The 26,018-nt window shown below is 40.1% G+C and overlaps 1 protein-coding gene across 7 annotated transcripts in view; it reads right to left on the bottom strand.

Annotated features, from left to right (window-relative positions):
* sez6b (seizure related 6 homolog b) overlaps positions 1 to 26,018 on the bottom strand; it is an 813,765-nt gene that overhangs the window by 115,712 nt on the left and 672,035 nt on the right. For all 7 annotated transcript variants that reach the window (XM_069911066.1, XM_069911061.1, XM_069911062.1 and 4 more), the window contains 2 exons: positions 8,199 to 8,367; positions 6,844 to 7,010 (listed from right to left, as the gene is read on the bottom strand). In XM_069911066.1, coding sequence (XP_069767167.1) covers positions 6,844 to 7,010; positions 8,199 to 8,367 — 336 coding nt within the window. The remainder of the gene's footprint in view (positions 1 to 6,843; positions 7,011 to 8,198; positions 8,368 to 26,018) is intronic.

Here is a 26,018-nt window from a genome sequence, read left to right as displayed (position 1 = left end):
AGGCTCAGGAGTGATTTTGTTGAACCAAACCCAAGATGGCTGGGTGAGTTTGGAGTTCAGTTCACACTTATCTTTAGCAGTTTACGGCAGTCATTGCAGATGCCTGCCATTCCTCTAGACTGCAAAAGGCTTTTTCATTAAAAAAAAATTAGAGGTACAGCACAATAACAGGCCCTTCCGACTCATGAACCCATGCCACACAGTGTTCCCTCTAAGCTGTGCACGCGCACACATTGATTCCCTTTGTGCACGCACACGGCCAGCTTAGAGGGAACACTGAATGTGACCAATTAGCCTACTAACCTGATACATCTTTGGAATGCAGTTGGAAACTGGAGCACCCTGAGGAAATACATGTAGATATGGGGAGAACATATAAACTCCTTGCAGACAGCGCTGTATTTGAACCTAGGCAACTGACACTGTAACAGCGTTGTGCTAACCACTACACTGAGGCTTGCTCGAGGATTAATCAAGAATAGCCAATATCTCAGTACAAAAAAAGAACAAAATAAATGCCATCTACAAATTTGCCCATGACACCACGGTCGTCGGCAGAATCACAGATGGCAAGGAGGAAGCATACAAGAGTGAGACAGATCAACTGGTTGAGTGGTGTCACAAATGTAACCTTGCTTTCAATATTATATGAACTAAGGAGCTGATTGTAGATTTCACGAAGGGGAAATCAGGAGAATATGAACCAGTCCTCATCAAGGGGTCAGCAGTGGAAAGGGTTAAGAACTCAAATTGCTGAGTGTCAACATCTCTTAAGATCTGTCCTGGGGCCTCCATGTTGATGCAATCACAAAGAAGGATCACCAGCAGCTAGACTTTGTGAGGAGTTTGAGGATATTTGGTAAAAGACTCAAACAAATTTCAACGGTGTGTACCTTGGAGAACATTCTGACAGGTTGCATCAATGGCTGGGATGGAGGTGCCAATGCACAGAACAGGAAAAGACTGCAGAGAGTTGTGAACTTGGCCAGAGTCATCACGGGCACCAGTCTTCACTCCATTGAGGAAATCTACAAGAGTCAGTATCTTAAGAAAGCAGCCTCTATCCTCAAGGACCCTCACCATCCAGCCATGCCTTCTTCACACTGCTACCATCAAGAGGGAGATACAGGAGCCTGAAGATGTCACAAAAATGATTTCTTCCCCTTAGCTATGAGGTTTCTGAATGGACAATGAACAACAGACACTACCTCAGTTTCTTTTTTTATTTAATTGCACTAATTTATTTTTTTTAGATGTAATTTTATGGAAATATTTGCACCTGTAATGCGGCCGTAAAACAACAAATTTCGTGACATATTAGTAAATTCTGATTATGATTTTAGAGATCTTAATTTTGTACATCCATCCCACTTAGAAAATAATTGCTCTAAAGTCTCTTCTTTCAAGAAAGGATTTACTCGTAAGACCTTGATCATCTCTGTCAGAGGTTCTCAACCTTTTTCTTACCACTCACATGCCACTTTAAGTAATCCCTATGCCATTGGTGCTCTGTGATTAGTAAGGGATTGCTTAAAGTGGTATGTGGATGGAAGAAAAAGTTTGAAAACCACTGTTTTAATCGTACTTAATTGACTCGATCTGTTCACGGTTTCATAACTCCAAAGGAAATGGGCCAGACAATTTTTCGCAAGCAAAATATTTCAGTAACAATTGGGTCTCGAGCAGTGATTCTCAACCTTCCGTTCTCACTCACATACCACCTTAAACAATCCCTTATTAATCACAGAGGACCGATGGCATAGGGATTATTTAAAGTGGTATGTGAGTGGAAAGATAAAGGTTGAGACCACTGATCTATATCAAGGAAGTTTTTCTGAAAAAAGGAAGATGGGAACTGAAGTGAGCTACTTCAACTAACACATCGATTCAATGGGATCCCTGTCTGTTCTGCTACCCAACTCTTTCTCCCTCACCCCTCTTCATAAATCTGAGCAACTACCAATTAACATATCTTCTGTTGCTCTTTCCAATTTCCACCATTTCTCATGTTTCATTAGAAAAGCGTTGTTCCAAATTTAAGTCAAAAAACCCTTTAAATTTCTCCAATAAATTTTCTATTAATTGGAATGCTTTTGCTCTTTCAATCTCATTAGTTCCATTTCATACCAGGAGAATTTCAATAAAATTCAGCCTTTAAACCTCTAAATTTCAAGTAAAAATAAATCTCTATGCATTCTATCCTTAAAATGTATCTTTAAAATCCAGGCAATACTCTATGAAATCCACTTAATTCACCCTCCTTACAGCTCCTGTCTAGTACTTGGATTATGTATTTCTCATGGTACATGGAAAAGAACTTGGGTTTCAGTTTATGTGTGACATTATACAATTGGAAGGGTTCTTTTGCAAGCTGTCTAACAGATTAACTCTAACATACATACAGCCCTATGAAGTAGAAGAACAAGAGTGCAGAATTTAGGGCTACAATCAAATAAATGATCAATTTGTACCAAGCAAGAGGCGACATGTCACGTGGTTCATTCAAGAGCCTGATTGTTGTGGAGTAGGAACTGTCTTTAAATCTGTTGGAATGTGATTTGACTCTTGATGGGAGGAGGGAGAAGAGAGGTGTGTGCTGGCTGAGACAGGTCCTTTGATATCTTGGCTGCCTTTCCTAGGCAGCAGAGTGTGTAGATGGAGTGGAAGAAAGTTTGAATAATGTGGTTGAGCTATTCCCTGCAGCTTCTTATTTGTGAACGGAGCAGCTCCCATACCACCCTGCGGGACAAATTGATTTCATATTTCAACATTATTGACAGAATAACAAATGAGGATCTGCAGTGAGAATTTGAGATCAAGAGATCAAATTTAAAAAAAAGAATCTCAAATATATCCTTCATCTTATAAGTATTTATATGTTTAAAAGTATCAGAAAGTGAAGTAGTTTTCTTGTCCCTCTTCTTTTTTTTAAGTTTGTAGTGGTTCATGGGAGGGAGTGGGTCTTTAAAAATTTGTTTTGTATTTCTTTACCCTTTTTTTTCTTTTTTTATACAACACCACATGTATTTGGATTAAGTTTGAAATATTGTGATATGTTTGCTAAGTGGTTTTATTTTAAAAACTCTAAAAAAGGAATCAAATTAGAAAAAAAACAAAACCTGAAAGTTAATGATCTTTGGTTTGTGCTGTAAAATATGCCTAAGTTCCACAGTGAGTGAAATGTTTGACTTGAAAGGAGTATTGCGAGCCCCTGTTTCATTAGTGTGAGTATCACTTTAAGGTCTAGTACAGGCTGCACCCAAATTCGCTACTTTGGAGAGGAGAAAAAACATTTGTTGCTTTTTCCATGGACACAGGTGGTGAGAGAGTCATGTGTGTGTGGAACACTGAAGGACATCACATTATTGACCAGCAGCATCTTATCGAACACGGAGCAGGAATGACTCCGTGTGATAATGGACAATTTGGCTGATTCTCTCTTTCAAGTGAATTAGTGAACACCACTGTGACCAAAGGAAAGGTCACTTTGATTGACCCATACCTGGGCTTTAGAAGCATTGTGGAAGTCACACACTTCGTTTCCCATACGCAAGGAAAAGGGGAGTTGTGACAACCGTTCGTATGAAAGGATATTTTTCTGGAAGAAAGTTGACAAGGATTTGTGAGTTTTTGGCAGTCTGTTCACTCAGTCTCTCCCATCTCCTCTGTGCATCAGTTTAAAAGTATGTGCACATGTGCGCGCGCGCGCACACACACACACACACACACACACACACACACACACACACACACACACACACACACACACACACACACACACACACACACACACACACACAATTTGACTAGTATGTTATGTTATTTTATTAGTACTGGTAGTTATAAATAAATATAGTGTTTCAAAAGAAATATGTAATGCTGCCTTGGAGAATTTCTATTGCTGCTGGTCTGCAACATAACAGGAGTGAAACATGAAAGTCTACAGATGCTGTGATAGAAGTGAAAACAGAAAAAAGCTGAAGGAGCTCAACAGATCAGCCCACATTCATTGCAGGTAAAGATACAGTGTTTTGGTCTCTTCATCAAGTTATGAGGAAAAAGAAGGCAGACACCTGAATAAAAAAGTGAGGGAAGGAGCAGCACAGGACAACAGGCTAAAGGCAATAATTGGTGTAAAGGTTAATACCTTGTGTTTTTGATTCTTAGTTAATTTTGTGGCTGTCTCTTTAAGAGAACTATTGTTTCTGCAGTGACTATGACGTAATATGTTGTAATATCCACCATGGCTAACCCCTTGCTCTTTCCCTACAAGATGTGAAGGAAATGTGAGCGCAAGAAATTTCTCTTTAAATTTATTATCTCTACATATCTTTGTATCTCTTTAAGTTTATGTATTGCGAGATATCATTGTGTTTTTACAGCAATCTTTAGCTATTGCTGTTCTTATAACAACTTTTAAGTAATTAGAGTCTCAAGGACTATCTTTATACAGTAAATGTTTTGTTATTCACCTTTATTAAAGTCTTGATGCGAACCTATGCCAAATTAAAACTTCATAAAATAACAGTCACAGAGTTGGATTTATTGGATTAAAGAGATCTAAATTTGGGATATCGCATCTCATGCTTTGGAAGACGATACTTTGACATTAGGATATATTAGAATAGGAAAAGTGTTGTCTACAATTGGATTATGGATAGGAGAGAAAAGATGGGGGGGGGGTAGTTCTGTGAATGCAGAGCTGGAGGTAAGAAGTTGGTGTTAATGCCATCTGGTTGGAGGGTGTCCAGATGGAATACAAGGTGTTGTTTGTTCCTTCAGTTTGCAGGTGGTCTCAGTCTGGCAGTGCAGGAGACCATGGACAGGTATGTCGGTATGGGAAATGGGGCAGAGGATTGAAAGGGGTGGCCCCTGGGAGATCCCTGCTATTGCAGTGGTGCTTAACGAAGTGATCTCCCAGTCTACATCCTGTCTCTCCGAAGTAGGGGAGTAAACAATGGGAGCAGTAGACAACCTCTGCAGATTCACAATGTGAATTTGTCCTTCACTTGGAAGGGCTCTTTGGAGCCCCAAATGGTGGTAAGGGAAGATGGCGATTGATGGGAAGGGAGAAGTGGATGAGGGACTCACAGAGGGAGCCGTCCCTGTAGAAGGTGGAGAGGACAAAATATGTCTGGTTTGGGGACCTGAAATGTGGTTTAAGAAACAAAGTTGGCACTTGGACTGAATGTAGCAAAGAGGCATATTCGAATCAGGCCAAAATTAACAGGACTAAACAGAACTTTAGAAAGGTCACCAAATTAAAAAGGATTAGGAGAAAGCCCAGGGTGAAGAGACATATGGTAATTTGAAAAATAATTTAACAATAAATGATTTGAGTACTGATTTTGGTGATGAAAAGCAAGAAGGGACTGTGAGGCGAGAGACAAGAATACATCAGCGAAGGTGATAAAAGGCGAACATTATCTCAAAGTGAGCAGCATCTGTAAAATGGTGGATAAAACTGAATGTGTTTGTAACAATAGTTATTGCTGTGACCAGATTCAAGATACATTCTGGATAGATGCCATTTAGAAGGGACAAGAAGAATAAAAAAGCAGCAGGGAGTTCGGTGGGTTATATAGGGATGATGGACTTAATAATGAAGGACAAATTACAGCAGCAATCAGAAATTATTCAGATTCAGAGAATCAGGAAGCAGGGCCAATACTGTCTGAGATAAACAAGGAGCATAACACTTGTGGAAGCATTTATAGGTATTTTACTAACAGCTACACCATTGGATAGACTGTCACTCCGGAAATTACAAGCGATTGCATCAAAGGCGATATAATAACTGAAGGAGTCTTTAATCTTCAAATAATCTTGACAAATCAAGGCACCCAGGGTGGTCCTGAGAAACCTCAAAATGTGCACAGGTTTTGGAAAGCTGTATGGAAGCAAAAGGTTATTTGAGATACTAATATTTGTGAACTTACACAGGTTGAAGTAGTGACCACAAAGAAGAAAATCCCCCAAGGAAGATTTATTACAACGTGATTCAAATCAGCTATGATGAGAGTTTTAAGCTTTAATTACAAAAATATGCCCGACAACGTTATGCAGTGGAGTCGAAAGCCAAAGATTAGGACTATCTTTTTTAAGATGACCAGAAATATGATTAAAAGGGGGAAAAAAAAGGACAAAAACAGATGATAAGAAATTCTGCAGAATGAGGACTGAAAGTAAATGAGGGTCCCTTGAAATTAGAGAGAAGAGATTGTTATAGAAAATAAGGTAGAATTTAACAAATATTTGTATTCATATTTACCACATTATTTCATAATGTGGAAAAACCAGTAATTCAATATAGTTCTGATTGTTTTTCTATTTAAATGTTAAATTTAGACATAGAGCACGGGAACAGGCCATTTCGGCCCACGAGTCGGTGCCACCCAATTTGCACTCCATTAACCTACACCCCCGGTACATTTTTGAAGGGTGGGAGGAAACCAGAGCCCTCAGAAAAAAACCCATGCAGACATGGGGAGAATGTACAAACTCCTTTCAGACAGCGCAGGATTTGAACCCCAGACCCAATCGCTGGCGCTGAAAAGGCATTGCGCTAACCACTACGACAATTGTGCTGCCCTTTCTATTTAATAATCAGTGCACAGAGGGTCACAAGTTATGTTTTGGTCCTCAATTACCTCTATCTTTTTACCATTGAGAAACTAGTCTCTGACTTTAAAAACCAAAATAGATTATCTGTTTTTATCTAACTAAATGCATTTTCCATTCACAAATCTTTGAAACATTTCCCTCTATTTTTAAATAGCAAATCCAACAGGTATGAAACATAGTAAACCATTTAGAAGCTGCCTTGAAAGACTGAACCATTACCTTCATATCTTAAAGCTAGTCCAGTTGATGTACCGGAGCTGTCTGTGGTCAATTCAATGAAGAAATGCTCCGATTCACTGACAATGCCTTCAATTGGTAGATATTCCACTTCATAGGAATCGTAAACTGTAGGAGCATCAATGTTGTTCCCATTCCGAATGATGAGTCTGGTAAACAGAAGTTTATTCAAAGACATACTCCATTTAGATAAAATACATGGCTGATAAAAATTTTGCATATTGTGAAATATGTATCTATTTATACTTTTATATTCACCATTTTTCTCTTGTGGTGCATTATGTTCATTTAGTTTATATTCATTTTTTGTTAGTGTGTTTTTTGTAACTGTGTAGTTACAGCAACAAGGAATTTCGTTGCATCTGAATATTGCACTATGTAAATGACAATAAACTCTCATAATCATAAAGGTAGTTTCTTATTCAGTGATAATAAATGGTAAGATAAATATTTTTGTACCAGTATTTAGATTAGGAACATAATAAGACAGAAATTTGGTATTTCAAGTATATCCTTGAAGGAATTGTTCATTTTAACTTTCCATTCATTTCACAGTCTAAAGAGTTCATAAATTTAAATTAAATGCAAAAATTTTAAATTTAGACATTCAGCACAGTAACAGGCCCTTCTGGCCCATGATCCAGAGCCACCCCAATTACAACGCTGACCATTCCAAAGGAGGTCATAGGTTACCATATAGATATACAGTGTTTCCAAAACATTTAATAAGTCTTACACGGTATTGCAAAAACAACAAATGCAAACACAGTGTGTGTGTGTGTGTGTGTGTGTGTGTGTGTGTGTGTGTGTGTGTGTGTGTGTGTGTGTGTGTGTGTGTGTGTGTGTGTGTGTGTGTGTGTGTAGTAACCTATGACCATGTCCTCCTTTTGGAATGGCCACCCTACCAATTACATCTAATTAACCTACAACCCTGGTATTTTTCAAAGAGTGGGAGAAAACCAGAGCACCCCGAGGAAACTTACACAGACATGGGGAAAATGTATAAACTCTTTACAGACAGCATTGGATTTGAATCCTGGCCGCTGACACTGTAACAGGATTGCACTAACCGCTATACTAGACATGCCGCCCCCAGTTTCTATAAAACCTATATTTTCTATAAATGTTTGTGATTTCAGAGCTCACTATATATATTTAATGTTTGAAGCTACTTTAAAATATGCCTTTACATATCCCTGCCATACACTTGTAACAGTTGATTCATTCTCCATTTGTGGTCCACATGGAGAAGCCCTAAGTTTCTTATACTTCATGGGAGTTATTTGTTTGCACAAATCAATTGCTTGTAAGCAAGAAACATTTATTGCAGAAATTACCTGTCGTCATCTTCAGCCAATGCAACCTTCTCAAAGTGCAGATGGAGTTTCTGTCCTTCAGGAGCCTCAATCAACCAATAACAGGTCAAGTTGTTGCTATAGTTACCAGGAAAATTGGGCGATATGATACAGCCGACAGTTGCATTTCTAATCAGTTCACCACAGGTAGCTGCAAGGGGAAAATTCCAGGTTTACTCTGGGGACCAAAGTCTCGACTGAAAGAATGCAGAATGAACCAAAATTCCTTGTCTTAGTTTCCCATTCATATTGGAACATGAGCATGCCTTTGTTGGTCTGTGGTAAAAGACTTGAGTTGTCGAGAAACCTGAATGGCACCTTTAATATTCTTCAACATTTTTTGAGGAGGTGTAATATCTCGCTCTGATTTAACAGCATTCAGAAAGAAGAGAACAATTTGCAATGACTCCTCGAGCAACTTTGAATCAAAGTGGTTTGCACCAATTCCCCCACAGCAACTCGAACAAACTGCAACATAGCGATGGCCATGTTGAAAACAGGTCAGAGCATGAGGACCACTGCTCTCAGTCTTGTTCAGAGCAGTACTCTGAAATCTTTCTAATCCAGCTGCAACGGCTAAGGTTTGACATGCCATGCAAAAGGCTTCCCCTTTCACAGGTGTGTGCTTCCCTCTATCAATGGCAGAGGTCATTTGTACTCGTCTTCGAAATGTGACGAACTCACAAAATCCTGTTATCAGGGTCAGGGTGCAGCTACTTGAAACACAACTATTGGACAGGAACCACTTAATAGATGAGGCTTTTTGTCCAAATGTAATTTGGCAAAAGTAAATTTCAAGATACCGTAGTTGGGTTCAGTTTTTTTTTAATATATAGAGATACAGGATTTTCCGCCCCATGAGCCTGTGCCTCCCAACTACACCAATTAACTTACAAACTTAGTATGGTTTTGGAGGATGGGAGGAAACCAAAGCACCTAGAGGTAACCTACGCAGGTCAAGGGGAGAACATATAAACTCCTTTCAGACAGCACTAAATTTGAACTCGGGTCACTGTCACTGTAACAGGATTGCACTAACCATTATGGTAACCGTACTGCCCATTATTACCTAACACATGCACAGCCTCATTATTTCAAGAAGACTGTACAATGACAGCATTGCTAAGAATTTAAGAACTACAAAACTACCCATTTATCTGGAATTCATGCAATCAAAATAATCACGGAAAATAAATTGGTAAAAGATATAAAAGTTTAAAATCGACCGTTAGTTTGACAATCATGCAACCTTAATCAGCTGCAAGTTTCACTTATCCAGCATCTACCCGTCCACAGAGTCACCAGATACCGGGGGTTTTACTGTATTGAACTGGACACTGTGAGTGTAGTGAAAACACACAGAAATGCTGGAGGAACTCAGCCGGTCTTGCAGATTCATTTAAAGGGTGGCTTAGTGGATAGCGCAATGCCTTTACAGTGCCAGCGGTCGGGACCAGGATTAGAATTCTGCACTGTCTGTAAGGAGTTTGTATGGTCTCCCCGTGTCAGCGTGGGTTTTGTCTCCAGGTGCTCTGGTTTCCTCCCAATGTTCAAAACATACAGGGGGTGTTAAATTGGACAGCATGGACTCATGGGACAAAATGGTCTGCAACCATTCTGTATGTCTAAATGGAAAAATTTATATTTAAGCACATTTCTTGAAGAAGGGCTCTGGATCGAAACGTTGATAATATATGCACAACCTATGGATGCTGCGAGACTGATTGAGCTCCTCCAGCATTTCTGTGTGTTCTTGGTGTTAGAATGCTGGCTAGATGAGCAAATTCTATGTGGTTCTGTAAGATGTCAAAAATCACAGGCCACACCAACGGAAGAAACAAAATAGTGATGCCATCCACTTTTGACCAAGGGACAGAGGAGGCATTAGCATCAAAAGGGTGAATGCCCTCAATTCCAATGACTCTGGAACCGCGCCTGCTGGCTTCATTTCAAGATTGAAAGACATTTTCTTCATATTCTTATAGAAAAGAACAATGAGATTCATTGCAACATCACAGAAAATACATACTGTAGATTAAAAATACAGAAGTTTAAAACTGCTGTGCCTCGCCATTAGTTCAGCAATCATATAATCCGTAACCTCAAGCAACCTGAAAATACACATATCTGGCATCGAACAATCTCCACAGGTGCTGGATGGCAGGGTTTTACTGTATCAGCTTTTACAGTTCTGCTTGTCTCATGTGACATCTTTTCTGAAAGGTGTTGTTCAAATTTTAAAAATCTTAACATGTCTAAAGACATAAAACAAAGAAACAAAGCATATGGAACAGACTGGGCTTTACTGTGCTATTACTAAGCAGTTGCCCATTCAGAGCCATCTCTTCAGCGCTTGACGTCCTGCTTTGCGGAAACTGCCAAAATGTTTGGCCTGGAAGTCAGCCTGAAGAAAACTGAGGTCCTCCATCAGCCAGCTCCCCACCATGACTACCAGCCCCCCCACATCTCCATCGGGCACACAAAACTCAAAACGGTCAACCAGTTTACCTATCTCGGCTGCACCATTTCATCAGATGCAAGGATCGACAATGAGATAGACAACAGACTCGCCAAGGCAAATAGCGCCTTTGGAAGACTACACAAAAGAGTCTGGAAAAACAACCAACTGAAAAACCTCACAAAGATAAGCGTATACAGAGCCGTTGTCATACCCACACTCCTGTTCGGCTCCGAATCATGGGTCCTCTACCGGCACCACCTACGGCTCCTAGAACGCTTCCACCAGCGTTGTCTCCGCTCCATCCTCAACATCCATTGGAGCGCTCACACCCCTAACGTCGAGGTACTCGAGATGGCAGAGGTCGACAGCATCGAGTCCACGCTGCTGAAGATCCAGCTGCGCTGGATGGGTCACGTCTCCAGAATGGAGGACCATCGCCTTCCCAAGATCGTATTATATGGCGAGCTCTCCACTGGCCACCGTGACAGAGGTGCACCAAAGAAAAGGTACAAGGACTGCCTAAAGAAATCTCTTGGTGCCTGCCACATTGACCACCGCCAGTGGGCTGATAACGCCTCAAACCGTGCATCTTGGCGCCTCACAGTTTGGCGGGCAGCAGCCTCCTTTGAAGAAGACCGCAGAGCCCACCTCACTGACAAAAGGCAAAGGAGGAAAAACCCAACACCCAACCCCAACCAACCAATTTTCCCTTGCAACCGCTGCAATCGTGTCTGCCTGCCCCGCATCGGACTGGTCAGCCACAAACGAGCCTGCAGCTGACGTGGACTTTTTACCCCCTCCATAAATCTTCGTCCGCGAAGCCAAGCCAAAGAAGAAAAAAAACTAAGCAATTATTTGAACTGAAGGAAATCATGGTGTATAAAACTCATTATTTGTTCATGGCTCTTCCATAGACCTGGTCTAATATAGTGCAAAAGACATTCAATCTTGTAACAATCCTGAACTATTTGCCTGACACAATCTGCACACAGTTAATTGAACAAAATTCCATATGACATGCTTAATATACATAGAGAATGGCTTTAACTAGTTGATCAAATGTGATTCATGCTTAAAGTTCGCTATTTACAAACATTAGTTTAGCCCAAGGCTCAAGATTGTTGGCTTTAAATAAATTCAAGGCCTCAAGACATGCATATGTACATTTTTACTAACCTGGGAACTGAGCTGAGCAACAGCTGTTCCATGATTAAAATTGCCTTCTCCATCATCACCACATTGCCCGCCTTTGTCTTTACACCTCCCCCTTCTTGAATAAAAGCTACAATCTATGATTTTAAGACTAATTGCCCTTGTATTCTCCTGGACAGCATCTCTGCATCACATCCACAACCCCACTACTCCATTGTAAAATTTATTGGCAATGCTTCTTCATTGTGAAACATTTTGATTTGGCTTCCTATAAAATGTTATTTAAATTCAGAAAAAAATAAATCACGTCAATGCATGATGGATTCCTGTCTACTGTCACTCCATGACATCTGGGCTATAGTGATTGCATTTTTTCTAATCTACTTATGTACTCATCCATCTATCTGAGATTCCCACCAGAGTTTACATCCCTCCTGATGCCGATTACAAGGAGGCACTCGCAGAGCTGCATGGTGTGCTCAGTAAACACGAGATGGCCCAGCCTGATGCACTACAAATCTTAGTCGGCGACTTTAGCCAGGCCTGCCTAACGACCATCACTGTGTAACCTACTGTACCAGAACACTGTAACACCAAGATAAGGAAGGCCTACCGTTCCTTCCCAAGACCTCACTTTACCAAGTCTGATCACCTGGCTGTGCTCTATAGAACAGTCCAGCATAGAAAACAGGCCATTCAGCCTTTTCTTGTCTGTGCTAACCTTTGTTCTGCTTGTCCCAATAACCTGCTCCAATTCCATAACCCTCCAGACCTCTCCCATCCATGTATCTTCCAATTTATTCTTAAAACTCAAGATTGAGTCTGCACCCATCACATCATTTCACTCCTGCCACTTTCTGAGTGAAGAAGTTCCCATAATGTTTCCCCTAAACCTCCCCCTTTCACCTTGAAGCCATGTCTTCTCATATTTATCCCTCTTAATCTAAATGAGAAGAGCCTATTCGCATTTACTCTGTCTATACCCTCATAATTTTGTAAACCTCTGTCAAATCTTCCCTTATTCTTCTTTGTTCCATCTTAACCTGTTTAATCTTTCCCTGTAACTAATCTACTGAAGACCCAACTACATCTAGTAAATCCTCTCTGCACTCTTTCAATTTTATTGCTATCCTTCATGTAGCTAGGTGACTAGAACTGCACACAATATTCCAAATTTGGTCACACCAAATACTCAATACTTTGATTTATAAAGGGCAAGATGCCAAAAGCTTTCTTTACAACCCTGTCCACCAGCGACACCACCTTCAGGGAAAAATGTACCTTTATCCCCAGGCCTCTTTGCTCCTCTGCATTCCTCAGTGCCCGACCATTTATACTGTACGTCCTTCTGATATACTCTTCCAAAATGCAATACCTCACAGTTGTCTGCATTAAACTCCATCATCCATTTACTGGTCTATTCTCCCAGTTGGTCAAGATCCTCCAATATAAGCTTTGAAAATCTTCCTCACTGTCCACTCCGCCTCCTATCTTTGTGGCATCAGCAAACTTGCTGATCCAATTGACCGTTATCTTCCAGATCCTTGATATAAACAATAAACAACATCCAAAAACAGATCCCTGGAGCACACCACTCATTGCAGGCCTCCATTCTGAAAAGCAACCATCCACTACCACTTGCTATGGATGAGTGTGTCCCCACCAAATCATTCAGGGTTTTCCCCAACCAGAAGCCCTGGATTAACAATGAAATCAGAACCTGCTGAGAGCCAGGTCGCAGCATTTAAGTCTGGAGACCCAGATCAGTACCGCAGGAGCAGGTATGACCTGCGGAAAGCTATATCCCGGGTGAAGTGGAGATTCCGGATGAAAATGGAAATAACAAGGGACATCCAACAGCTGTGGCTGGGCCTAAATGCCATAAACTGTTACAAAACTAAATCCGATAAAGCAGTAGACTGCAAAGGTTCTCTGCCAGATGAACTCGACGCCTTCTACACCTAATTTGACAACAGAAACAGCAAAAAACTACCCCCCACCCCATCCCACCACCCCCCCCCCCCCGGCATCCCCACATCCCCAGACAATCCCATTCTGTCCTTATCTGAGTGCTGCCTTAAGGAGAATGAATCGGAGGAAAGCATCTGGCCCAAATGGAGTACCTGGCTGAGTATTAAAGATCTGTGCTGATCAATTTACCCAGGTATTCATGGCTTTCTTCAATATCTCACTCCAGCGTGGTGTGGTACCCACCAGTTTCAAACAAACGTCAATCATACTGGTGCCCAAGAAAAGTGCAGTAACCTGCCTTAACGATGATCAACTAATAGCACTTACATCTACAGTGATGAAGTGTTTTGAAGGGCTGGTGATAAAGCAGATCAGCTCCTGCCCGAGCAGTGACATGGATACATTCCAGTTCGCCTATCATAGAAACAGGTCTATAGTGAATGCCATCTCACTGGCTCTACACAAAGCCCTGGTACACCTTGACAGTAAAGTTGCTCTTTATTGACTACAGTTTGGGATTTAACACCATCATCCCCTCAAAACTGATCAGCAAACTCAAAGACCTGGGAGTTCACATCCAATCAGTAAAGATTGATAAGAACTTCTCCTCCACAGTTTCCATTGGTACTGGAGCACCACAGGGCTGTGTTCTTAGCCTCCTGCTCTACTCCCTTCCTAAAGCTCTCCAACTCTCTGCCTCAATTCAAGAACAGAGAGTGGCACTGGATGGGAGGAAGGCTTCAACCATCTGTGACCATGTATTTCCAACAAACATCTTCAACTCCATTCATGCCATATTATCCACAACAACCACAGCCCAACCCTAATCTTGAAAGAGATGAAAAAGGCCATTTAATATGTAACTTCATATCCCACATTTAATATGTAACTTCATATCTCACATTTAATATGTAACTTCATATGTACCAGGTACCAGAATCACGATAGCCTCAAGAAGGGAAATACAATAAAACCCCTGGGATCTGGCATGAATGGGAAATGGAAGATGCCAGATAAGTGAATTTTCTAGTTACTTGAGACTGCGCATTGCATGATTGGTGAACTGAAACCTAGGGGTGCCAATGTTTTGTATTTTTTGCCTATTCATTTTCTGCTATTTTGTTTTTGCCCGTTGCTTGAGGCTGACGGTCACTTGAATCTTGGATAATGGGGATGTTACTGTTACCTCTAATTGCAATGAGGACAGAAGAGGGTGTTTTTGAAAAGGAAACCAAAAATGATCAAGATTGGAAATCTAAAATAAAAAGAGAAAATGCTTGGGTTACTTAGCAAGTGTGGCAGAACCTGTGGAGAGTGAAACAGATTTAGCGTTTCAGTTCAATTACCTTAAAAAGTGAGACATCAAGTGTGTTTTAACTTTCAGATAAAATGGAGAGAACCAAGGGAATGTCTGTGACAAAGTGGAGACCAAGATTGTGCAAAACGCAAAAGTGCTGGAGAAACTCAGCAGGTCACGCAGCATCTATAGGAAGTAAAGGGTAATCAACATTTTGGGCCTGAGCCAGTCATCAAAAACAGGCAGACACCTGGATAAAAAGATAGACAGAGGAGAGGAGAGGAGGGAAGAAGGGGGAGGGGGGTGAAGACAGCTGAACAGGTAAAAGGCCCTCGGTGAATATGGATGGGAAGGCAGAAGGAGAGAAAAGCTGAGAATTGATGGGGTGGGGGGTGGTAGCTCTCTGAATGGAGAGGGAAGGGAAGGGGTGGAGGTGGAGGAACGGAGTCTGAGGGACAGGGAAAGAGAAAGACTCAGAGGAGAGGTTTAACAGAAATGAAGTTGATGTTAATGTCATCTTGTTGGACACAGAACATTACAGCATAGAACAGACGCTCCAGCCCACAATGTTGTGCCAATCTACATATACCGACCAAAAAAAAACCAAACCCTCTATTTTTATTTTATCCATGTGCCTGTCTAAGAGCCTCTTAAATGCCCCTATTGTTTTAACGTTCCCGACTCCAGGCACCCACAACTCTCTGGTCCATTTCTGATGATTGACATATCAAGGCATTTCTAGTTGAGTTTTTGTATTTGTGATGCTCAATGTAAGATAACTTCAGATGATATTCCACTTGGTAAGACCCGTAAAGCTGACTGAGATTTCTGCTGATCTTTGTTACTCACAGTTGAATTCTTTGGTATTGAGCTTTTGCCTCATTTATTCCTACTTTATCAATGAGAAATAGACTTCTTTCTGAAGAAGGGCGTTTTTCTGAATTCTAAGTGAAAATTATGGGACAATCTGATCAGCAAAAGCAGTAGCAATTAGGACATAGAACACTACAGCCCAGTACTGGCCCTTCGATCTTCAATGTTGTGCCAACCTATTTATACTTACCCTCTACATAACCCTCTACTTTTCTTTCATCCATATGTCTGTCTTAGAGTCTCTTAAATGCCCCTAATGTTCCATCCTCTCACAATCACCCCTGGCAATGCATTCCAGACACCCACAACTCTCTGTAAAAAAAACTTACCCTTGATGTCTCGCCTAAATATTCCACCCTTCATTTTGTTCAGATGTCCTCTGGGAAAAGGTCCTGACTGTTTACCATATCTATGTCTCATTATCTTGTAGACTTTTATTAAGCCACCTCCCATTCTCCTTGCTTTGGTAACCTTGCCTCATAAGACACATTTTCCAGGGCAGGCAACACTCTGCACCCTTTCCATAGCTTCCACATCTTTCCTGTAATAAGGTGACCAGAAGTATAAGCAATATTTTGAGTGTGGTCTCACCAGAGATTTATAGAGCTGCAACATTTCATCATGACTCCTGAACTTAATCTCCCAATTAACGAAGCCCAGCATACAAGAGGTCTTCTTAACTGTCCTATCAAATTGTGCTGTGATATTGATAGATCTAAGGATTTGGAACCCAACGTTCCTCTGTTCTTCCGGACTGTTAAGTATCCTACCATCAACCATGTACACTGCCTTCAGGTTTGACTACCATAATGTATCACCTCACACTTATCCGGATTGAATTCCAACAACAGCTTTCAACACCATCCATAGTCCCTCCAACCTCAGTATCATCTGCACACTTATTGACCCATTATAAAGAAAGGATAATTTATAAAAATCATAAAGTGTAGGGAGGGGACCCTGAACAGATCCCTGGAGAACCCCACTAGTCAAGGACCTCCAGAGAGAATATTTTTCATCCACTACGACTCTCTGTTTTCTACAGGCAAGTCAATTCTGAGGATCTCATTCATGACTTACTGAATGAGTCTCCCATGGGAAACCTTATCAAATGCCTTACTAAGATCCATAAACACCACATTTACTGCCCTACCATAATCAGTTCTTTCATTACTTCCTCATAAAACTCAATTAGGCTTGTGAGGCACGATCGTCCTCTCAGAAAGTCATGTTGACTATCCCTGAGAAAACAGCACTTCTCTAAATGCTCGTAATCCTGCCCTTAAGATTATTCTCCAATAGTTTGCTCACCACTGATGTAATAATACTCACTGGTCTATAATTCCCTGAATTCTCTCTATTTCCTTTTTTAAATCTGGAGATCAAGATTATTTAGCTAACACAGTTACTTTCAGTGTCATCTGGCAGAGGGAGATGATCCATGGGGAACAGAGTTAACAGAAGTAGGAGAGTTAATGCAGGAGAGTGAAGCTCCTGGAAACCTGAAAGAAAAGTGAACAGTGCAGATACGCAGCAGATCGGATGGCATCTGTGGAAAGAAAAAAATGGGTTTTCGATACAAGTACAGGTCTGCTTTGTATTTGACGCTTGCTGTTTTACACCATAAATGACACCAATATTTAACAAAGGAATATTATTGCACTGCCATACCATACTGCAGCTTTTATTTTGAAAATTTAGTTGTTATAATGAAAAGACTTTTGCAACTCCATCAATTTGTGTGATGACAGCCATAGAGTTGCATAGCACAGAAATTGGCTCTTCAGCCTAACTTGTCCATGTTGACCAAGCCAGTCTCATTCCCTATAAATCTTTCCATTCCATGTACCTGTCTAAATGTCTTTTAAGTGTTATAATTACCCTCACTTCTATCATTTCCTCTGGCAGCTCGTTCCATGCACCCACAAGCCGTGATGTGAAGAAGGTGCCTCTCAGCTTCTTGTTAAATCTTTCCTCTCTCATGTTCAATCTATGTCCTCTAGCTTCAGCTTTCCTTACCCTGGGGGAAAAAAAACAATGACTATTTACTTTATTTGTGCCTTTCATGGCTTTATAAACCTTTGTATGGTCACCCCTTAGCCTCCTACATTTGAGGGAGATAAGTATCAGCTAATTCAGCCTCTCCCCAGGACCAACAACATTCTTCTGAATCTTTTCTGGATCCTTTCCAGCTAAATAATATCTTTCCTACTGCTGGATGACCAAAACTGTGCAGTCTCACCAACATCCTGTAACATGACTTCCTTGCTACTCTATTCAATAACTTGACCCACTGATGCCAAGTTTGCCAAATGCCTTTTTCACCACCCTGTCTTTCTGCATCATCTCTTTCCTGGAATTATGTTCCTGTAGCACCAGTTCCCTTTGTTAGACAACACTTCTCTCGGCCCCATCATTCACTGTGTATTCACCTTTTCTTTTTCAATCTTTTTAATTCATCAACTTATAGGTAAACAGTACATGAGAATAGAAATACATAATCAAAAAGAGGAAAATTTATCACTGTAATGACATCATATGATATAACATGTTGCATTACACCACAAATACGAATATGTTTCATCTTTTCAAACTGAAATCTTCAAAAAAGGAAAATTTTATTATAGAAAACCCCAACTAATCTAAGAAAAAAATACAAACAAAAACAAAAAAAAAATGGGCAGCCTATTCTGAGATTTTATTAATAAAAATTATTCGTCTGGTCTTCACCAAGAAAGAGAAAATAAATGAAATTAAATATAGTCTAGAGGGGAAATTAACTACACGTGGAAATAATTTATATAAGGTCGTCAAGTCTCTTCAAATTTAACAGAAGTATCAAATGTATGAATCCTAACTTTCTCTAAACTTAAACATGACATAATTTGAGTCAAAGTAGGTGGATGAGAATCTTTCCATTTAAATAAGATACCTCTTCTTGCCAACAAAGGTTAAAACTCAATTTATGGAAGTGCGAACTCGCCCCATTTCTGGAACTATAATTCCAAAAAGAGCAGTCTAATATCCATTATAGCTGGCAAAGTCTTAACAATATCCATTCAATGCATCTCCAACATAGGGCATGACCAAAACATATGAGTTAGAGAAGCCACTTCTGATTTACATCTGTCACAAATAGGACTAATGTTAGAAAAAATACAGGCCAATTTGTCTTATGATATATGAGCCTATGCACCACTTTAAACTGAATCAAAGAATGACATATTGAAGAGGTATGAACCAATCCAAAAATCTTCTCCTGAAGTTCCTCTTCCCAGGGCATTTTAATTTTGTCATTAGAACTTGACTGCAATCTTAATAACTAATTATAAGTGTTACCTATTAAACCTTTATGAGAAGGGTTCAAATGAAAAAGAGTATCAACCAAATCTGATTGGTACAATGTTGAAAAGTTAGGCAGTAAAGTATTCAGAAAATTTCTAATTTGGAAGTATCTTAAAAATGTGACTTAGGTATACTACATTTATTAGAAAATTGTTCAAAAGACATTAAGCTACCATCTATAAGCACATCTGAATAAGAAACAATTCCTTTAACTTTCAAAAAGAGAAGGCACTGTGTAACTCCTACATTGGTTTAACTTACCAAAGTGCAACATCATCCAAGTTGAATTCCATCTGCCATTCCTTGACCCTCATTTAAATTTAAATTCTCTAACTGCTGCAGTGAGATTCAAACTTGCATCTGGATCAATAATCCAGAAGTCAGACCATAGATCCAGTAACATTAGCACAATACAAATGATTAAAATTTTTTTAGACATACAGCAAGGTAACAGGCCCTTGTGGCTCACAAGCCCGTGCCTCCCAATTACTCCAATTAACCTACAACCCCATCCATTTTGAAAGGTGGGAGGAAACTGAAGCAGCTGAAGGAAGCACACAGGAAAAATGTACAAACCCGTCTCTGGCACTGTAATAGGGTTGTGCTAACAGCTACATTCACTGTGCCATCTGTAATCTGTTTCAAACATAGATTCTTTTACTTTGATACTGTCTTGTCTGGCATAAGTGAAACTAATTTATGGAACTAATAAAATATGATGCCAGCAATGTATGCTTCTATTTAAACACTCACAGGATGTGAGAACCATTGGTAAACCCAAATTTAATGCCAATCACTTTAAGCCATCAGAGAAGCAGGGGAATGGTGTACCATGTCCATGCTGACCTCTTTACACCAATCTCAATTGTCCACACTAATTTTGTATCTACGTTTGTGAACTCTTAAAAGATTCCCAAATGTCAGGTGTCACTTTTACATGCTAGCATCAGCTCCCAATATAATTTTCCCAGTCCTCATTTCTGATACTGAATTCAGCCTATCCTCATTCAGAAGGAATCCTGTATAAATGGTTTCAGCCCTGTGGTCAAAGTAGTCACAAGGTTGTATCAGGTAATGATTTCAGGTTAGTTTGTTTGATGCTTTTATTCTCTTGAGTTTTCTTGTAGCAACACTATTTACATCCCTGTTAGGCCTACACTTACATGTATTGAATATCCAGGTGAGACTGTTTTTCAGAAATTGTCCTCAGAGGTGAAGGGGTCTTTCATGATAAAGCCCTGGACAGCTTTAACATCAGACTGCTTTGTTTCCTCACTTGTTTGACCAAATATTATGAGTGTCTCTGACATTACAGACAACCAGAGAGTTAAAGCAATTTTTAAAAAGTTCAATCAATCAGAAAAAGAACCATCTTTTGTCAACTTGGGTCTTTCGCAGACCTTCCTCTCCAATGAAGTGAAGGGAGTAAGTGGTCCTGTGCTAGGTCTCTCCTGGAGTATGTCCCCTGGGGAAATTTCTTAGTGTAAGTCTTACACACTTCAAGAGAGTTTACAGCATGCGGCGGAACTCCATAAAGATTGCAAGTGCACGGTGGCGAAACCCCTGTGAGCACTCATCAACCTTCTGACATTTGTTGAATGTGGGGTGGTAGGTAGTGCAGGGCAAGCCACTGAGGGGATTACATGCAATTCCATGCTGGTGATTCACAAGAAGATTCAGATCATTGTGAATCGTTGCAGTGGCCTGCAGGGAAACTTCAAGCAGCAGTTAAAAGTCAAGCACACAGGCTGCGGGCTGGTGGTGACACGGTCGAAGGCCTCATACAGACTGTGGACTGCTGGCAACTTCCAGTCAAAGGATTCACATAGGCTTCAGGCTACTGGAGCCAGGTAATGGAACCGGGATTCGAGAGGGCGCTGAGCGCAAGAAGAGTTCCTGAAGAGCCTTGGGTGCCTGATTGTATTGGAAGTTTGGACTTGGAGCTCAGGTTGCTAGTGGTTTGAACAGGAGTCCATATGGCTGCATAGTCTGCAAGAGCACTGGAAGTGAATCCATGGACGGTGTCTCCGAAGGGACTCTCTTTTGTTCCTTTCTATGATGGCAGCACACAAGGTTTCAGTGGCCACTTCGGCTTCTCGCAACTGTGAAATCCCCAATCCACTACATAATCTCAGTGACTGGCTACATCAGAACGTGCTTTGAGGATGTCACCGAGATCAAATGCTTCACAACCAGAGCTAACCAGAAATCATAGTTGGATGCAGAGGTCTGAGCCCTTCTCAGAGCTTGTGCTGCTGCCTTCAGGATGGGGATAGGATGGTACTAAGATCAGCCAGGGCTGAACTCTCCCATGCTATCCAGAAGGCAAAGCAAGGGTGCACACAGAAGATCCACAGACAGCTGTGAGACACCAGCGACACGAGGCGCATGTGGCAAGGAATGAAGACTCTTACGAATCACAAGTCAATCTTGCGAATTTAGGACAATGGACATCCGGACAGACTGAACACCCTCTTTGCTCAGATTGTTTCGAAGAACAGGATGATACCAAAGAAAGCTCCGTGTCCCCCTGATGAACAGGCCCCCTGCATAGCCGCAGCTGAGGTGAGGAGAACCTCATCCAAGATGAACCCACACAAGGCGGCAGGACCAGACAACTTACCTGGTTGGGTACTGAAGGACTGCATATCACTGACATCTTCAACACCTCACTGCAGCTGTCCATCGTTCCCACAGGGCTCAAGACAGCCAACATCATCCCGGTACCCAAGAGGGCGATAATAAAAGGTCTCAATGACTATAGCCCTGCAACAGTGACCTCCACTATTATGAAATGCTTAGTGCGTCTGGTGATGGAATGCATCAAAGCACACCTCCATGAATGCTGGCTCCATTTCAATTTGCCTATGGAAGAAACTGTTCTACAGACGATGCTATAGCCTTGTCGGTTCATTCCGTCCTGGCCCATTGACTTCAGCTCGGTGTTTAATATGATCATTCCCCAGAGGTTGGTGGAGAAGCTGTCCTTGATGGGACTTGACACTCCTCTCTGTAACTGGTCCCTGGAATTCCCAATGGAAAATCCAGTCTGTCCGGCAGAATATTGAGCACTGTCACGTTGAGCATTGGTGCACTTCCTGCTCATCCCACTCCTGTTCACGCAACTGATCGACGATTACATCACCAGATCCAGCTCCAAAAGTGACACAACAGTCGTCGACCTCATCAGCCACAACGATGAGTTGCTCCACAGAGAAGAGGTGGGAAATCTCATGAAATGGTGTGAGGGTTACAACCTGAGTTTCAAGACTAAGGAGATTATCGTGGACTTCAGGAGGACCAGGAATGACCATCAACAACTCTGTAGTAGAGAGAGTGGAGAGCACCAAGTTCCTTGGAGTTCATTTAACTATCATGGTCACTCAACATCTCCTCACTTGTATGGAAGGTGCATCAACATCCTGAGAAGAATGAAGCGGGCAAGGCTATCAGCCACTTTTATGTTAACCTTCTATAGGAGTTCTAATGAGAGCGTCCTGGTCGGCTGCATCACAGTGTGGTATGGTTGCTGCAGAGAAATGGATCAGAGGTCAATCCACAGGACCATAAGAGTGATAGAGAGGATCACTGGAGTCTCCCTCCCTCCCAATGACGTTATCAACAGGGTTCGTTGTCAAAAGAGGGTGTGCAAAATCATTGAGGACCGCTTCCACCCAGCACACAGCATCTTTTAGGTGCTCCCATCAGGAAAGAGATACAGGAATATCAGAGCCAGCACCACTAGGCTGAGGAACAGCTTCTACCCACTGGAAGTGAGAATGCTGAATGACCAAAAGAAATGTCATGCTAACCATCTGAGACTCTCATTTGTGCAAAACAATATTTATTTGTTTAATTATTTTTATAGATTATAATACTTGTCCTGCATATGTATTATTTGCCTGTATGTGTGTTTTGTTTGGTTGTGTGTCTGCAGGTTTTTGCACCAAGGACCAGAGAACACTGTTTCGTCGGGTTGTACTTGTACTATTAGGGGCACCGGGCAATGCTCATGGCAACTTGTTATTTGGTTTACGGCTGACAAAATTTGAAGTATATCATGTGTATTACATTTTTATGTATTATTACATGACAATAAAAGGAACTTTCAACATTGCTATGAGTCTGGATGATTTATGATGACACAAAACCTTTATTAAATGATCTTAAAAGAAGATATTTCCCTCCAATTCAAATAAACATATTTGCTGTTAGTTTCACAAGACCTTTTTTTTTGCTTTGGATTTTTCTGCCCATTTGAGTTGCATATAAATATCTTATTTTCATTGAGATTTGGTTGATTTGTTTGATAATGTTCCCATGCATAGCAAGAATAACTCCAGGGTAAAACACAGTATAATGCTCTCTCTAATCTAATATGCAAATGTCAGCAGATCACCTGTGACTGCAGCAGTGTGTTTGATTCCATTCTCAGCCAGGATTATAGCCTTCCTGGAGCCGTTGCTCATTTATGTCAAATTGCGTGTCCACACTTGTGACAATTAGCATCAAGAATGCTTAGAACAGACAGATCCATCAACACTCTACTCAGAGAAATCCTGGAGAAAAGAGCATAGGCTTCTCACTTGCTTACTTGTGGAATTTCACAATGGATATTGTTGGTGCAAAGGAGCGAGGTGTTGGGGAAAGGGAGTGGGAGTTGCTCTTGGCAACAATAACACAGCAGAAGTCTGTGCTCACATGGGAAATTTAACACTAAGAAATGAGAGCAATCTGCAATTGATCAAAATATGGACAACAAGGAGAGAATAAATTAAAAGAAAATTGATTGGTCATCTTAAAGAAAAGAAAATACAGAGTGCCAGAGCTACTGAATAATTTAAATTGAGAAAAATGTCATGAGTAAAAGAACAGTTCAAATGAACATGGTGTTAAACATAATTGATTTGAAAAATTATGGATCTGAAATACCTCAAGGTTCAAGATTCAAGATTCTGGGAGATTGTTTTTATCTTTTAATCAGATGAGGGAAGATTTTGGTATTGATAAGAATTTTTTTATTATCAAATTCGATCTTTGGTAAAATGTATGTTTGGTAGAGATATGATTTTACCTAAAATGACTAAATTTGAGACTTTTCTTATGAAGGTACCAGAGAAGGATTATATTTCATCTATGTATCAAATATTACAGGATGGTATAGATAAAAAGGGTTGGGATAGATCTAAAATTAGATGGGAACCGGATATTGGGTTTACTTTTTCTGAAGAAGATTGGTTAGATATTTGTTATGATAGTGTAACTAGATTGATAAATGCACGTTATGCAATGATTAATTACAATTTTTTACATCAATTATATATGACACCTGAAAAATTAAAAAATATATGGTTTTAATGAATCAGATCTGTGTTTTAGATGTGGTGATACGGTTGGAACTTTTTTTCATGCTGTTTGGTCATGTATACATATATAATCTTTTTGGAAGAAAATTCAATCGTTTTTAGAATATCTGTATAAGATTAAAATAGTTTTAAGATCCAACAGTATTTTTATTGGGTAGTTTGCAACCTCTGAAAGGCTTGGGATTAGATAAGTTTCAGCTTGCTTTTGTATATTTAGCTTTATCCGTAGCAAAAAAATGTATTGCTAGTACATGGAAAGATACAAATATGATTGATACCCTGAGATGAAATATTGTTTAATAATGTAAAAATATTACATATGTTTCACATGATAATTATAATTTTTTTATTAATAAGTGGCTGTTATACACAGAATATTTACATTTCAATTTATATTGATTAGATTTTAATATGTATATTTAACTTTTTTTAATATTCTTTCTTTTTTCTTTTTTTATGGGTCTCCTTAGGACAGTTGGCTGAAGGGGTGGGGGATTTTTTCTTTTCTTTTATATATATATATATATATATATATATATATAAAACTATTTCATGTTCATGTTTACTTGCTGTATATGTCATATATTATTTGTTTTTTGAACAAATAAATAAAGTTTAAAAAAAAATTCAAGATTCCATTTATTGTTGTGTACACAAAAAGTTTCCCTTTGTTTGACCTTTTTGGGTGAAGAAAGGGTAAGTTATTGCCACGTACTTTACAGGCACTTCCACCTATTCATACAAAGGATTAGCTAGCTTTCCATAATTTTTCTAGAGTTAAACTATGTGGATGTGTACAATGACAATAACATGGATTTACATGCTACCTTATTTAACATGCTGCACAGGAGTGTTATGAAACAAAATTTAACGTCAGCATTCAGAACTGCTCAAATCACCAAGGCTCCAAACAGAGTGGAGAAGGAGCAATGGCCTTCAATGGCCGATAGCTTAAAATGACAAAGACAAGGTGATTGGCAAGAAGAAGAATAGTAGTCACGAAGAGTAATGCTTTTAAACAGGATACATAGGTGTTCTGGAATTTGCAACTTGAACACAGCGTGGTGGAAGCATTTTCAGTTGTTGATGTCAACAGGTGATGATGAAGGACATTGCAGGACTGTAGAGAAAGAACCAGGGAATGTGACTAACTGGATTGACTTGCAGAAAGTCAACATGGACTGAATGGTTCAATTGACACTATAATGAGTTTATGATTCCAGCAAGTGATCTAGGGAGATAATTGAACAAATAACTGACCAGAGATGTAAAATCTTAAACAGAGGGATTGGTTAAGGTGGGTGGAAAGAAAAAGTTTGAAAACCACTGTTTTAATC

Source organism: Narcine bancroftii, chromosome 14 (genome assembly GCF_036971445.1).
Source record: "Narcine bancroftii isolate sNarBan1 chromosome 14, sNarBan1.hap1, whole genome shotgun sequence".
NCBI classification, from domain to species: Eukaryota; Metazoa; Chordata; class Chondrichthyes; order Torpediniformes; family Narcinidae; genus Narcine; species Narcine bancroftii.
This window is presented reverse-complemented; position numbering and strand designations above follow the sequence as displayed.